We start from the raw sequence: 17,208 nt of genomic DNA on the forward strand, positions 1-17,208 counted from the left end.
GAGAAATCACCCCCGGGGGGGATGGCCACACCGCAATCCCTTCTCCTCCATTCTCCTCTTGGGATCTTGGGCACGCACGCACACGCGCCTGGCGTGAATTTAAGCCACTGGGTCCGGGACTCAAACCACGGTCGACTACATGGGAGTTCAGCGACACAGCCATTACGCTAACTGCTGGTCCCCCAAGTAGGCTTTTCAATAGAAATTGACTTAACTGTTTCTAAAACTTATACAAAAATACAAAGGACCTAGAACAGCCAAAACCATTTCTGGAACAGAACAAAGTTGAAGGGCCTTTACTCTGTGATTTCAATTTTTAACTTAAAGCTCTAGTAATCATAACAGTTTGGCTATAGCTGGGGACAGAACAATGAAACAGACTAGAGAGCCCAGAAACCCACCCACATCTGTGTGGTCAGTTGGTTTTCAACAAGGGTGCCAAGGTAATTTATTGGAGGAAAGATCATCTTTTTAAATTTATTTATTTAATATTACCGTTTTTTAAAAAAGAATTATTTATTTAATTCTATTTGTTATTACTATTTTTTAATTTAACCAGAGAAAGACAGAGAGAGAGAGAAAGAAAGGGAAAGCGAGAAACCAAGCTGCCAGGTTTGAGGCTCAAACTGCTTACAGCCATGTGGGAACCCAGTGCCTTTAATCACCACGCCACCTGCTGGCCCCATTATTATTACTGTTTTTTAATTCGATCAGAGAGGGACAGAAAGAGAGGGGAAGTGAGAAAGCTGGCCTCCAGGTACAGTTCTCTAACTTTGGTCAGCCATGTGGGAGTCCAGCACCTTAATCACCATGCCACCTGCAGACTCCAAAGATAATCTTTTTAACAAGTGGTTCTAGAACAACTAGATAATTGTACAGGGAAAAAGAAAAAACTCCTGCTGTAGATCATGGACTGAGATATTCTATCCCCACCTCTTTGTACTGTCCTTCTGGGACTTCATTTACATATATGTTAGACCATTTGATATTGCCACAGGTTACTAAGGCCCTGTTGATTTTTTTCAGTCTCTTCTTTCTGTGCTTAATTTTGGATATATATATTGCTTTGTCTCCAAATTCACTGATACGTTCTTCTCCAGAATCTAATCTGTTAATCTCCACTTAGTGATCTTTTTATTTCAGATATCGTATTTTTCCCTAAATCTCCAAAAGTTTGGTTTTTAGAAAAATCTTCTTTCTCTGCTTAGTATTTTTATGTTTTTCTTTACATCTTTGAACATATGGAATATGTTGTCTGTTTTCACGTGCTTGTCTGTTTAGTCTGTCATCTTTGTCATTTTTATTATCTTTTTCTTGGTGACTGATTTATGTCAAAGCAGATTTTTCCTGCTTTGTATATCTAGCATTTTTGTTTGGATGGCGGATATTGTGACTTTCCCATTTTTGATTGCTAGATGATTTTATTGTCCTTTAACAACTTTGTTCTAGCAGACACTTTCTTGTAGACCAGTTTGATCCTTCCCAATTTTATTAAAAAAATTTTTTTTTTGTTATAGGATGTGTGTACTACCAGAGAGAGGGAAAATGAGAAAGCACTCACCAGGGGGGATGGCCACGCTGTAATCTCTTCTCCAGTCTCCTCCCAGGGTTTTGGGCATGCTTGTACACATGCCCAGTGTGATTGTCAAGCTGCTGGGTCTGAGACTCAAACCACTTAGCACCTTAAACTCCACACTATCTGCTTATCCCCCAATTTTATTTAAACATTTTTTTTCAGACGGATCGTGTGTAGTCTTTATTCTAGGGCTAACTTTGTACCACTTCTGAGGTTTAGTCTTTCTACATCTCTCCTGAATGCTTGGTCTATTTAATGAGGCATTTCTACTCTGGCCAGTGGAAACGCAGTTTCTCAGCCTGGTGTGGCATCTCCCTATGCTTGGGCAGGCTGTTCTCAGCCAGGAGATCACTGCGCTTTCTCTTGCTCTTTGTCTGTGTTGTTCTCATCCCTTAGGTACTCTGCCCCAGCAATTTTGCCAGCCTCAGGTTCTTGACCTCCAATCTCTGGGCTCAGTTTGGGTTGTTTCTGGGTGGTTACTACTTTTTTTTTTTTCCCTTTTTGAGAGGTTTTTGCTATAGGGTACGTGTGCTCGCCAGACAGACAGACACAGAGAGACAGAAAGCAAGAAATCACTCCCTAAGGGGGATGGCCACACCACAATCCTTTCTCCTCCATTCTCCTCTGGGGATCTTGGGCACGCACGCACATGCGCCTGGCGTGAGTTTAAGCCACTTGGTCCTGGACTTAAACCGCGGTCAACTATGTGGGAGTCCAGCGACATAACCATTACGCTAACTGCTGGTCCCCCACTTTTTAAGATGACTTGCAGTGACTCCTGCCTCTTGGGGTTCATGGCTTGTGTTGTCCCTTACCACGTTGTATCAGAGGTGATCCGAATGACCAGCAGAATATGCAGAAGTAATGACATGAGACTTTTAAAAATATTTTATTCATTGTCATCATTTTATTTTATTATTATTATTATTTTAAAAGTTGACCAGAGAGAGAGGGATAGTGAGAAAGCAAGCTGCCAGGTCTGGGACTTGAACCATGGTCAGCCATGTGGGAATCCAGCTGCCTTAACCACCATGCCACCTGCCAGCCCCTGACATGAGATTTTTTTTAGCTAAGTTATAAAAGATCCTGTGGCTACCACTTAGCTCTTAATCTGATCACTTACTCTGGGGGAAGCCCCCTTTCATGTTATGAGTATGCGCCTAGTGGAGGTTTTTCTGGTTCTAGACTTAACCTATTTCACTCTGTCTCATTATGGGCCCTCTTAGCTGACATATTTGTAGTGCTTCACGATACTCAAAGGCCAAGCTCTGTACAGAGTGTTAGACCTCTCATGAATTTTTCCCAGTACTCTGCTCCAGCACGAGTTCTCCCCCTTTCCCCAGCCTGTGTTCTAGTCATAAACAGCTCTTTTCAGGCGATCATACTCAGGCCATGCTCTCACCTACCCTGGTCATTTGCATATACTTTCCGCGCTCTTCTCCACCTGCCTAACTCGCTTTTCCTCCATCAGACCTGCCCATAACCCATTCTTCATACTCTTTTAGACTAGGCAGGTTCCCTGCCCAGTGCTCCCTTGAGTTCCTGTTCTCACCCCTCAGTCTGTTGAAAGTGACCAGCAGAGACCAAGCAGTTAGCGTAATGGCTATGTCACTGGACTCCCAAGTAGTCGACCGCAGTTTGCGTCCCTGACCCGGTGGCTTAAAACTCACGCCGGATGCGTGTGCATGCGTGCCCAAGATCCCGAGAGGAGACTGGAAGAGAAGGGATTGTGGCGTGGCCATCCCCCCTGGGGGGTGATTTCTCGCTTTCTGTTTCTCTGTCTGTCTCTGTCCGCGAGTGCACGCGCCCTATAGCGAAAACCTCTCAAAAAAAAAAAAAAAAACAAAGTGACCAGCAGTTGGCATAATGGTTATGTCACTGGACTCCCATGTAGTCAAACGTGGTTCGGATCCTGGACCTGGTGGTAGCTTAAACTCACGCTGGGTGCGTGTGCGTGCATGCCCAAGATCCCGAGAGGAGAATGGAGGAGAAAGGATTGCAGCATGACCATCCCCCTGGGGGCTGATTTCTCACTTTCTGTCTCTCTGACTCTGTCTTTCTGGTGAGCGCATGCACCCTATAGCAAAAACCTGTCCAAAAAAAAAAAAAGAAAGTGCCTGTTTAATTGTTAACCCGCCTTTTCCCCAAAACATTCTCTTAGGTCATAGATATGAATTGTTCTTGTTTACCATTATATCCCATCCAGGTACACAGGAGGGGACTCCTTCCATTACTTCGTTTTTGTTTAAACATATTTTTAAGGTGTATTTCTTCATGCGAAAAAGAGAGAAAGATAAAAAAAAAAAAAAAAAAAAGCACTTTCAACAGGGTCATGTCCCATGATTAACCCGACCTTCCAGCCAGCCAGAATCATAGGCAGGCATACTTCCCGAACTTGTGTGGTCACCTTGAGAACCGAGTCCCCGTCTTTCTCATGGCTTCCAGCATTGCAGTGTCATATCACTATGCCACTGCAGCTGGACCTCATTCAGTACAATCTGAGTGAATAAGTAAGGTCATTTTAGAATTAAATAAGTAGTGTCTTAGCATATTAAGTTATTCAGTTGATTTTAACGTTGGATTTATAGATGAATGAATAGTAGTATAGCAACTTTTAGTTAACCATAATAATTTAATGAACTTACCTGTATCATTTTACAGTGACTTTTTAGAGAAATTAAATAATATTTTACTCATTGTTACATTAAAGTAGCCTACTTTAAACTGCGTTCTTAAATCCTTAAGCTCATACTTGCATATATACCGTTCATTATTAATATAAAACAAGACTTTCTTTTTCCAAACAGTTAAGTCATTCAGTTGTTCTGGGCCTGTGAAGTTTACCATAGAATGGTATTTGAAGTATCATACCTGTCACAATGAATATTATACACTGGATGTAAGTATAACACACTCTTCAATACATGTAAAGTTATGAAGAAATTATTGAGAGTATAAAGATTTATTAACAGTAGCCAGCTGGTGGTATAGTGGTTTAGGCTGTTGAGGTCCTGAACCCAGAAGCTTATAAAACATTCTGGGGCGGCCGGCAAGTGGCATGGTGGTTAAAGGCGCTGGACTCCCACATGGCTGACCATGGTTCAAGTCTCGGACCTGGTGGCTTGCTTTCTCACTTCCTCTCTCTCTCTCTCTCTTTCTCTCTCTGATCAAACTGGAAAATAATAATGATAATAATAATAAATAAAGTTAAAATAAAAAAATAAAACAAACAAACAAAAAACAAACAAACAAAAAACATACTGGGTGTTGAGGCTGGCAGGTGGTGTGGTGATTAAGGCGCTGGACACATCCACATGGCCGACCATAGTTTGAGTCCCAGACCTGATGGCTTGCTCTGTCATTTTTTCACTCTCTCTCTCTGATCAAATTAAAATAAATGAATGAATAAATAAAATTAATAAATAATTCCAGGTGTAGGGTGCTTTTGTGCCCAAAATTCTAAAAGGAGAATGGAGGAGGAGGGATTGCGGTGTGACCATTCCCAAGGAGGGGTGCTTTCTCTTTCTCATTCTTTCTCTCCTTCTCCAATTAGTACACATGCTTTCTAGCAATTTTTTTCTTTAAAGGCATATAAGGAGTTTTTTTTTAAGCTCATGAGGTAAGGAGTCTAGAAATATAGATTATAGTTTCAGATGTGCCACAGATTTATTTTGAAACTTAAAGCAATAAATCAGAGTATATACTTTCTGAGAAGACAATGGGCTTTTTAATTTCCTTGTGAGTAGCTTATGAACAATGTTAATAATTGTTTAAGTCAGACATACAGAAGCCATTGATAAAGGGACTGTGGGTCACATACAAATAAAAATCAATTTAATTTGAGAAAGAAATTTAAAAGTATCATCGCATTCCAAAAATTAGTTATAGGCAAACCTAGAACTTTAGTGAGTGCAAGTAGATGTCTGGGAGAAGGCAAAGAAAAGAGAGGGAAGGACAAGAGGCTGTGCTGCAGGGCCTGCTGTCTACACTGCCTCCCGGCTCCTTTCCCTGATGTTTGCACAGGGGCTTCCGTGTCCCCCAGCAAGGTGCCTTTAGGTGGTTCTCATGGTGGTTGCTTGGTATCATTTACTTTTCAGCCTCTTTGCTCTCTGGCTCCTAGCTGGAATAATGTGTGGGTTTTGATATTTTTGCTAGTATTATCTTTCTGTTTGGAGTGAAAATGCCAAATACCTCAGTGTGTATTTCTTAAGAAAGGAAATGTTCCCTTAGATTGAGCAGTATGATCATTGAATTCAGGAATTTAGCATTGATATGATACTGTTACCTAAAATATAGGCCATATTAAAATTTCACCAATGTTTCAGTAATGATTTTTTAATAGCATTTCTTTTTCCTGGCACAGAATCCAATCCAGGATCGTGTTAAGTTCCCTTTTCTTGTCTTTGTTTCTAGTTGACAATAATCTGGAGCTTTATATTTTTCCTTTTTGATCCATCATGGCATCAATATTTTTGAAACATACAGGTCTCTTATTTTTGCAAAATGTCCCTCAGTTTCAGTATTTCTGATGTTTCCTCATAATCAGATTCAAGTTACACATTTTTGGTGGGAATACCACTGACTACTTGTTTGTCCTGTTTTGGGTGGTACTTATTTATTGTTTTGTAATTGCCAGAGGGCTTGTGCACTAACCAGAGAGAGACAGAGAGAGAGGGAGCAAGCACTCCCCAATGGGGCGTGATCAGGCCGCAATCCCTTCTACTCCATTAGTCCATCCTGTCAGGATTTTGGGCATGCGTACGCAGTATCATGCATGCAAGCTGTTGGGGCCACGATTTGAACCATGGGTGGCCATTTTTGATCCAGCCCTCTTACCCACTAGGCAATGGAGCCAGCCCAGTGTGAAGATGAACAGTTGGTTAAGGAGGTATCTTCCAAATTTCTGTACTATAAAGTTAATACTTTTTTCTTATTAACAAAAACATGAGGAAATAGTTCTGAAACTGTGTAAATATCCTGTTTTTTTTTTTTTTTTTTTCCAATCAAACCTTCATTCACTTGTTTTAGCATCCTGGGTACATGTGCTTGCCAGAGACAGAGAAAGAGGTGGGGAGAGGGAGAGGGAAAACACCCCACAAAGGGGCATGATCACTCTGCAGTCCCTTTTTCTCCACTTCTTCATCCTATCGGGTTTTGCGGCATGCAAACCCATGTACCTGGGGTATTTTTCAAGTTGCCAGGGCCAGGATTTGAACCACCGTAATAAGCCATGTGGGATCTATGGGGTCATCAGAAAAGTCATGATGCATTTTTGCATAGAAGAACACAGAAAAAAATACATCATGAACTTTCCCAGGACCCAGTAGCTTCCTTAACCATTATGGTACTTGACTAGCCCCTTTCATGACTGTTCCCTGAGGAATCAGTTATTCCTGTGATCATTGCTCAGTGATTTTCTTCTTTTTAAAAAATAATTATTTAATTTTATTCATTGTCATTATTTATTTATTTATTTATTTATTTATTTATTTAATTTCTTTTGAAGTTGATCAGAGAGAGACAGAGAGAAGGAGAATGAGAAAGCAAACTGCCAGGTCCAGGACACAAACCACAATCAGCCGTGTGGGAGTTGAGCTGCTTTAACCACCACCATGCCACCTGACAGCCCCACTAAGTGGTGATTTTCTAATTCCACATTTTGTTCTACATTTATTACCATTCTACGGCAAAGATCAGCTCTTCCTTTTCCTCTCTCATACCTGTCAATGTGTCAATCAGTATGGATTCATGATTTTTACTTTGTTATATTGGTTATATGTTACTGTTTTTACTTCTTTTACTTAAATTGTTCCATAGTTGGTCTGTGGGAGTCAGTTTAGCTTTTTCGATGCCTGGGAGCTGCCGTTAGGAACATAGTTTATTCATCCACTCTAGGCTGGGAGGACTTTCAGGTCGTTGATAGTAAATGCGTGCTCCTGTGGACTGGCCAGCTTTGTTTTATGTTAACATCTGATTTACCTTTCTTGGTAGTTAAATGCTGCTTGCATTCTTTGTAAGATCTCTTAAACATGGTAGAAAACAGGAGTATCCCTAGACCAGTATATTTTACTTCTCTGGGAACTATTTCTTTGTGGTAGTTTCTTTATTATAAGATTATGTTTATATATATATATATTTTTTTTTTTAAGAGGTTTTTGCTATATAGGGTGCGTGCACTCGCCAGACAGCCAGAGAGGCAGGCAGGAAGTGAGAAATCACCCCCCAGGGGGGATGGCCACACCGCCATCCCTTCTCTTTTTTCCTCTTGGGATCTTGGGCACGCACGCACAAGCGCCCGCCGGGATGTTTAAGCCACCGGGTCCAGGACGCGAACCTCGGTCGACTGCGTGGGAGTCCAGCAACATAGCCATTATGCTAACTGCTGGTCCCAAGATTATGTTTATATTATGTATTACTATATCTGGACATATTGGAATGACTAAAATGTTATGATTATCTTAATTATACTTAAAATTATGTGCAGCACTTCCTCTTCAGAATTTTATTCTACTGCATGGATTTGAGTATTCCAGAATGAATCAACTTTTTTTTATATTATTTAGCTATTAAGTTTTATTAATCTTCTAGGATAGGAATATGAAAATAAATTATAATGTAGAATTTTATTTTGGTAGGAGCTGTCCCAAAAACATGAACTTCATGACGAAGACTTCTGCAGTCATTATTTCAAGAGCATTGAATGTTGGACAACAAGAAATGAAAATTTATATTGCAACAGTGATTTACAGGTGTTTCCTCCATTGACTGTGAGTATCCGTCTTACCATGTTAAAATAGTTTTATTTTATTTTCACTGAATGCAAGTATCTGCTAAATAATGTTTTATCAATATTTTGATTTAAAAAGTGCTTAATTTGTGTGTTTAAAATATGTTACGTAAATACAGCATTGACACTATTGTTCTATCTCTGTGTCCCAATATCAGTGCTACAGTCTTTTGTGATCCTCTGTCCCCAATTCATCTTTTTTCTTTTTAAGAGAATTTTGCTATAGAGCACATGTGCTTGCCTGAGACACAGAGACAGACAAAGAGACAGAAAGCGAGAAATCACCCCTGGGAATGATGGCCACGCTGCAGTTCCTTCTCTCTTCTCCTTCTGGGTTCTTGGACATGCCTGCACACATGCCTGGTGTGAGTGTCAGGCCACCAGGTCTGGGACTTGAACCGCTGTAATGGTTGGCCATGTGAGGGTCCAGCAGTGCAACTGCTACATCATCTGCGCTCCCCTTCATCTTTCTCTCACTTTTTTCCCCCCAAGTTTATTATTTTTTCTTTCATGAGAAGGTGAGACAGACAGACAGGTCCCTTTGACAGGGCCTTGCCGGGCTATGATTTTTCCCTCAGCCTCACAGCCAGCTAAGAGCACAGGTGCACACAGGTGCTCCCAGCGTGTGCAGGGAGATCCAGCATCTGAACCCGGGCCTCTTACGTGGTCCCCACATTGTAGACGCGAACCTCGGTCGACTACGTGGGAGTCCAGCAACATAGCCATTATGCTAACTGCTGGTCCCAAGATTATGTTTATATTATGTATTACTATATCTGGACATATTGGAATGACTAAAATGTTATGATTATCTTAATTATACTTAAAATTATGTGCAGCACTTCCTCTTCAGAATTTTATTCTACTGCATGGATTTGAGTATTCCAGAATGAATCAACTTTTTTTTATATTATTTAGCTATTAAGTTTTATTAATCTTCTAGGATAGGAATATGAAAATAAATTATAATGTAGAATTTTATTTTGGTAGGAGCTGTCCCAAAAACATGAACTTCATGACGAAGACTTCTGCAGTCATTATTTCAAGAGCATTGAATGTTGGACAACAAGAAATGAAAATTTATATTGCAACAGTGATTTACAGGTGTTTCCTCCATTGACTGTGAGTATCCGTCTTACCATGTTAAAATAGTTTTATTTTATTTTCACTGAATGCAAGTATCTGCTAAATAATGTTTTATCAATATTTTGATTTAAAAAGTGCTTAATTTGTGTGTTTAAAATATGTTACGTAAATACAGCATTGACACTATTGTTCTATCTCTGTGTCCCAATATCAGTGCTACAGTCTTTTGTGATCCTCTGTCCCCAATTCATCTTTTTTCTTTTTAAGAGAATTTTGCTATAGAGCACATGTGCTTGCCTGAGACACAGAGACAGACAAAGAGACAGAAAGCGAGAAATCACCCCTGGGAATGATGGCCACGCTGCAGTTCCTTCTCTCTTCTCCTTCTGGGTTCTTGGACATGCCTGCACACATGCCTGGTGTGAGTGTCAGGCCACCAGGTCTGGGACTTGAACCGCTGTAATGGTTGGCCATGTGAGGGTCCAGCAGTGCAACTGCTACATCATCTGCGCTCCCCTTCATCTTTCTCTCACTTTTTTCCCCCCAAGTTTATTATTTTTTCTTTCATGAGAAGGTGAGACAGACAGACAGGTCCCTTTGACAGGGCCTTGCCGGGCTATGATTTTTCCCTCAGCCTCACAGCCAGCTAAGAGCACAGGTGCACACAGGTGCTCCCAGCGTGTGCAGGGAGATCCAGCATCTGAACCCGGGCCTCTTACGTGGTCCCCACATTGTACAATGCCGCCCCACAGTCTGCACCACTGCCACTGGGCACCATTCTCTGTTCTGTCCACTGCAGTCAGACCTTTGCTCCGTTGTCACATCACAACAGCCCTAGCCAACTTTACCAGTGACCTCCCTGCTGTTCAATACAGTGACCTCTTACTCTTACCAAAGGTCTTACCTTACCGTCAGCATCTAACACACTCGGGCCCTTTCTCCCTCTCTGCATGGAGAGTTACTTAAATGTTAACATCATCTCTGGGTAGTGAGATTATGGGTCATTTTAGCTTATTTTTGTTCTTTTGTAAATTCTAAAATGAAAATATGTGTTTAATAAAACTTTTCAAATTCGTCTTGAAATGTAATAAACACTCAGGAAAGAACACCTAAGTGCATGCCTTTCATGAAGCAGCACGGCCATTAGACCCAGATCAAGTACAGAACATTTTAGCACCTAGAAATACCCTCTTGTATTTCTGAACACTTTGCTCTATGACAGGAACCACTTACCTTCATTAAAAAGTTTCTAATTTGGTAAAAGTAGAATTTTGTTCCTGATATTCAGGGTGCCATGAGATTTGTTCTTTAACCTTCAGCTCTTAAATCTTTATTTTTGTGTGACACATTTTTTCTTCATTATTAAAACTGTTTTCTTCATAGAAATGAAACAATATAAAATGGAATTTTTAAATTATTTTTTTCCAGAACAAAGAATTAATAACAAATACCAGGAATGTTTCAAACCAGGAGGGATCAATGGTAAGCCATTTATTTGTCTTTAATCAAATATATACAATACAACTTATTGTAAGACTGAAAAAAGTCTGCTGCTGAGTTTATAGTTGGAGAGGGATATAAAGTAAGGTTATTAAGTTTAGGAAAACAAAAAGAAACATTATTTGAAACTTGTTTTTTTTTGCATACGTCTGTATGTATTTCGTATACTGTTTCTGTTAAACTTTCTGTCTTTTTTTAAAAAGAATTATTTAATTTTATTTATCATTATTATAATTTTTTTCAATTTGGCCAGAGAGAGAGAGAAAATGAGAAATCAAGTCTCGCAAGTCCAGACCAAACCACAGTTGGCCATATGGGAGTCTGGCGCCTTAACTACCTGCCTGCCCGTCTTTCATTTATTTATTGATTGATTGATTGGCAGAGAGTGGATGCACTTGACAGAAAGAGAGAGAACCCTATCCCCCACCCTGTAAAGGTTTTCCTTTATTTTATTTATCATTATTGTTATTTTTAGTTTTATCAGAGTGAGACACAGAGAGAAAAAGAGAAAGTGAGAAAGCAAGCCTCCAGGTCTGGAACTTGAACCACAGTCGGCCATATGGGAGTCCAGTGCCCTTAACCACCACGCCACCTGCTGGTCCCCCAATATGTCTTATTCTGACATATACTGGGGAGTGCACACTCCCACATGGCCGACCGGGGTTCAAGTCCTGAATCTGGCGGCTGGCTTTCTCACTTCCTCACTCTCTCACTCTCACTCTCTGTCTCTCTCTGGTCAAACTAAAAAAAAAATAAAATGATGAATAAATAAAATAAAGTAAAATAAATAATTATTTAAAAAAAAAAAAAAAAAAGAAGACATATTGGGCATATGTTCCAGATCCTCCCATGTTACATCCAGTCACTGGGAACAGCTTGGCATGAACACATTTTTTTGAGTGGGGAAGGCTGTGGATTAGAAGGAGATGCAATAACAAACATACAAAGACACACAAGTATAGAAAAGCGAGGATCGGGTGGGCACAGCTTCTCTAGTGGAGAAGTTGTGACCAGAACCAGTCTCAGGTTTATTTTTTTTAAGGGCAGAAAATGGGGGAAGGGGAAAATGGGATGTAAAAGGAATGGGGAAGAAGGAAGTGGAATGTAACGAAAATAAGGGAGGAAAAATTAGAATGCAAAGCCAGTTGTTTTTGGATGTAAATTGTCTGAAGATGTGAAAATGACTGGCGCCATATCATTTCTCTAATTTATTTTAGGGGAACAATTTTATAAACGCGTGTAACTTCTTTTAGCCCAATACTAGACAGTATTAAAGTATTAAATATCAACAGCAACACAACAAGACAACCATTACCAACAGGCACATAACCACTTTCATGTATAAATGTTTTTTAATAGCCCTGTTAAAGTCACTTACAAAAACGCGTTTTTACATGTGTCTACAGGCCACATATTTTAGTCACATATTTTCGAATTACTCTCTACCACCTCTCACTTCTCTCTTTATGTTTTTGAAAAGTAAAGCACTTCAGTTACCAAAAGTTGTTTTAAAATGGGGTGAACAACTGTTTAGTCACATCTTAATATAGCAGTCTATAACAATAACATAAAAGGTTCTTTTTGTTGTTTGTTTTTTTGTTTTCTCCTGTTTTAGGATGTTGTAGCCAAAACACAGCGAGCTGGATATCATATCTTTATTGTTTCTATTAAAACAGAAAAAACAGATGCAAGCTGGAATTTGAATGGTATAGTTACTCTGCATATGTGTTTACTGTCTTCATTTTCTGTATTCTACATTTTTGTTACTGACCTGAATCAACATTCTCTATTACAAACACATTATTCAAAACTGAATTTCTGTTAATCACATGTTTATTTGGACGTCTTGGAACTTTATGCTTATGTTAATGCTGATATTCATTTTCTTAATGGATTGTCAATTTTATTCTATTAAGATCATTTTTTTAAATTTCAGACTTCATAGTGGCATATCAAGTTTTCCTTCCTTTCAGATAAAAAAAACCCCTTTAACCTGTAGAAGTGGGTAGGCAACATCTTAATTGTATTTAAAGTAGGCTATATTCTCTGTTTGTTTAAAAGGACCATCATTGGTGGTTTAGATTTTTTTTATTTGACAAGTTTAATTTTAGAGAGTCTGTCTGTATCGGAGGAGTAGAAGTAGCATGTCTCTCAGCTATGGCTCCCATGATCTGTGAGGGACTACCTGACGGTGTAGACCTGTTCCTCATTAAGCTCCAGTTCCCTGTGCCCCCAAGACCAGCCTCATAGTAAGCGGTTTTCAAGGGACTGGACCGCTTTCAGAAGTTCTAGAATTATACTGGCTGATGTTTTCCATGGAGAGTGTCTACTGGGCCAGCAGTAGCTAAACAGCATTGGAATATCCTTGGGATTTGTATATTACTCGGATTCATTCTCTGGAGAAATGGAGGTGAAGCCAGGCTTTGCTTCCCCAGAATGCTGGGTGTAGTGGGGGTGCAGACACCGGTGAGGTGAGACAGGCATCTGCAGGAGAGGAGCAGGGCTGTAGCCAGGTCACAGAGGGAAGCTAGTGCAGGCGACTACTCTGCAGGAATGGGAAGTAGGACTTCCTCCCAGAGACTCTGTCACAGGCCAGACCAAGTGAAATAACAAGAAGGGACCTTGACACATCAGACCGGTTATCTTGGTCTGTGCTGCTAGAACAGAATACCTGACACTGGGTAATGTATAAAGAACAGAAATTGATTTCCACAGTTCTGGAGGCTGGGAATTTCGAGATCCAGCTGTTGGCAGATTTGGTGTCCGGAACCTGGAGAGGGCCACAGTGTGCTTCCAAGATGGCACCTTAAACACCGTGTCTTCATGTGGCGGAAGGCCGAAGAGCACAAAGGGCTGCAGCTGGTTCTTCCAGCCTTTCATAAGGCACTCATTCATTCCCAAGGGCAGAGCCCTCATGACCTCACACTTCCAAAGGTCCCACCTTTAACACCATGGTCTTCCATTTCCACACGTGAACCTGGGAGACATTCAGACCAGAGCACTGCCTTGCGCCTCCCTTTCCAGGCATCGTACTGTTTTCTCCTGACACCAGCAGGCAGTTTAAGTCCCTCCGAGTTAGTAACTAGAGCTCTTGCCGAGCCCTGCATGTCTTGCATTATCGTTGGCACTCTGTTTATTGCTGTCTCAGATAAAACCCAACTAGATCTTGAGTTCAGTAATTTATCTTAGGTTACATTAAGAAAGATAAGGTTCTCAGAGGGATCAGTGAATCAGCAAAGGGGCAAATCTGCAGTCTGGTTATCAGTATTATTTTGCTTTCTGTATAAGATCGAATTTGGCACAGGTTATTCTAATAGCATGTATACAAGTAAAGCTATCTTGATAAGACTCCGTAATCAGACAGTTACTTATTATCTGGTACCTTGAGTGAGCTAGGTAAAAGTTCAGCATTTGTTAGCATGGTTTGTATTCTTGCAGCCTTCTGGGAAATGAGCTTACATTTAAAGACTCAAGAAAAGACTGATTGTTAATTTAACTCTTTCATTTCTTCTTCTCTATCCCTATTGTCGCTGTTCCTAGTTTCTCTTTCTATGGTGGGACCTCATGGATATATCTCTGCATCAGATTGGCCTCTAATGATTGTGAGTATTTTCCATCATTATCTCTCTTTTTTTTTAAAAAAAAAAAAAAAAAAAAGAATTTTGTATTAAGTTAAATGAATGAAATGAAATTTTTGTATTGAAATATGTTTAAATTTTAAGATACGGATGCTGGTAATCCCTTAGTAGCTAATACTATGACATACCCTCTGTTTCTGATTCCATGAAGGATTAGACATTTGAGTGCAAAAATGCCAACTTTCAAATAATCAGAAGACTTACCTGGCTAAAATTGCTTCTTTTCCCACAGTTTTACATGGTGATGTGTATTGTTTACATATTATATGGCATACTCTGGCTGATGTGGTCTGCCTGTTATTGGAAAGATATATTAAGAATCCAGTTCTGGATTGCAGCCGTTATTTTCTTGGGAATGCTGGAAAAGGCAGTTTTTTATTCTGAATACCAAAACATTAGCAGCACTGGACTGTCAAGTAAGTGTCGACTGCATTATACAATATGGCTCACCCTTTCCGAGCGTTTGTGAGCAGAGCCGTGGCCGATGCCCTGGCATAGCCATTTGGAAATAGCCATATTCTAGATGGAATCGAGGGAAGCCAAGAAGAGGACAGAGTAGGACTGTTACCCGGGTTAGCATGTGCATGCTCACCATTTTCTATTTTCCTCCTTGCTAACTTGCCCCTCACTTTCCTCCTGAGGAAAAGAGAATTTCCTCTCCCTAAAGTTCAGATTTGGATTAACCACAGAGTTCCGGACAGGAGGACCTGAGGTGCTACCAGTCCTTTCAGTTTATCAATCCTGTTTCTCTCCTTCTTTTCCAAACAAGAAAAGAAAGGAAATGTGGCTATACAAAAAAAAAAGAAAGAAAATCATGGCTCTGGAACAAATGGCTCCTGTGGTCTTCTCGCACTCTCACCTCTTCATTCTTAGAGATGTTCATACGCCCAGTAGAAGCACCGTCGGTTTACAGGTGGACTGTGGGGAGCGGGAAGGGCATGTACTGGAGCATCCTCAGATATGTGCCCCAGATGTTCAGGAGGTAGATTTCAAAAAGGCTGGAGAATAAAAGCCAGATGCTATGGTATGCACCTGTAGGCCCACCTACTCAGGGAGCAGAAACGGGAGGATCATGACATAGCAAGATCCTGATTTAAAAAAAATAAGCCAGAGGGGCCAGTAGGTGGTACAGTGGTTAAGGTACTGGACTCCCACATGACTGACCACCGTTCGAGTCTTAAACCTGGTGGCTTGAAAATTATATAGGGTGCGTATGTGTGCATGTGCATGCCCAAAACCCTAGGAGGAAAATGAAGGAGAAGGGATTGTGGCATGGCCATCCTCTTTGTGGGGTGATTTCTCATTTTCCCTCTCACTGTCTCTCTCTGTCTCTCTCCAGCATGCTCACACGCCCTATGGCTAAAACCTTGGGGGCATAAAAAACCAAAGAGGTAATGATAAGAATCCTACCACTTGGCCTTTTGAAACAAAGATAGCTCAAAGGGGTTGAAAATGCCTGAGATCATTTATCTTGGTAGAGTTTCTTTTTTTGTTTTTTATTTAAGAATTATTTTATTGAACTTTACTTTAATTTGACCAGAGAGAGAGAGACAGAGGGAGAAAGAGAGAGCGGGAAAACAAGAAAGCAAGTTGCCAGGTCCAGGACTTAAACCACAGTCAGCTATGTGGGAGTCCAGCGCTCTCAACCACCACGCCACCTGCCAGCCCCTCTTTCTTTCTTAAATAACTTTTTTTCTTTATTCATGATAGGGCATGTGCATGTACATGTGATAGAGCAAGGTGAGCAGCTTCCACAGGGTCTGGTCACACTGTGAGCCCTGTCGTCCAGCTCTCCAGCCCACTGGGGCGTGGGCACTTCACATGAGCCCTGTGTGTTTCAGGCTGATCAGGCCAGGGATTCAGATCGTAGTACCCACCTGGGATCTGTTCTCTAGAGCAGCACACTACTGCTGCTCCACAGACCTGACTCTGGCACACATTTCAAAGGGCATGATTGTGTCTGCCGTTTAAAAATTCTCCAGAAAAAAAGAAGTGAATTTGAATATAGGTGAAGCAAACGCAGCATAATGTTGACAGTTACTGAAGCTGAGTGGTGGGTTCATGGGAGTTCATTATATTGCTTACTTTCTGTTGGGGAATGTTAGAATTTTCCCAGAATTTAAAGTTTAGAAGGATATTTACCAAAGCATAAATAAAGGGCAAACATCTAGGCATGCATGTTAGAGGTTATTATTATTCTGTAAACAAAGTTTTTATGGTTGTGTGTATGTGTGTATATATGTACACATGTGCATGCTTGCATGCATGCTCTAAACCAGATAATGAAGGAAGTTAAGTTTGCTACTTAGGAGTGAAGCGTTCCTTTATTTACTTTTATGCTTTTGTTTTTTAATTTACTATAGTTTGTGTGTACTCACTGTTGGGGAGTGGCGGTAAGTCACCCCCAAGGGGGATTGCTACTCTGCAAAGGCTTCTCCTTCATTCTCCTCTTGGAATTTTGGACAGGCACGCACACACGCCTGGTGGTTTCCCAAGGCACTGAGTCAAACCATGCAGTTGGCTATGTGGGAGTCACCCATCTTGACCACCATGTCACTAGCTTCACTGCTCATGAGTGAAACATTTCTTTTTAAAATTTTTTTAGAAGAATTATTCATTTC

At 40.6% G+C, this 17,208-nt stretch overlaps 1 protein-coding gene across 4 annotated transcripts in view; it reads left to right on the top strand.

Moving 5' to 3' along the window:
- TMEM87B (transmembrane protein 87B) overlaps window positions 1–17,208 on the top strand; it is a gene marked incomplete at its 5' end in the record, with an annotated part of 76,034 nt that overhangs the window by 5,522 nt on the left and 53,304 nt on the right. For all 4 annotated transcript variants that reach the window (XM_014590950.2, XM_014590951.2, XM_006156650.2 and 1 more), the window contains 6 exon segments: window positions 4,384–4,475; window positions 8,212–8,343; window positions 10,878–10,931; window positions 12,565–12,655; window positions 14,490–14,551; window positions 14,820–15,003. In XM_014590950.2, the coding sequence (XP_014446436.1) occupies window positions 4,384–4,475; window positions 8,212–8,343; window positions 10,878–10,931; window positions 12,565–12,655; window positions 14,490–14,551; window positions 14,820–15,003 (615 nt within the window).

Source organism: Tupaia chinensis, unplaced genomic scaffold, assembly GCF_000334495.1.
Source record: "Tupaia chinensis unplaced genomic scaffold, TupChi_1.0 Scaffold000511_1, whole genome shotgun sequence".
NCBI classification, from domain to species: domain Eukaryota; kingdom Metazoa; phylum Chordata; class Mammalia; order Scandentia; family Tupaiidae; genus Tupaia; species Tupaia belangeri.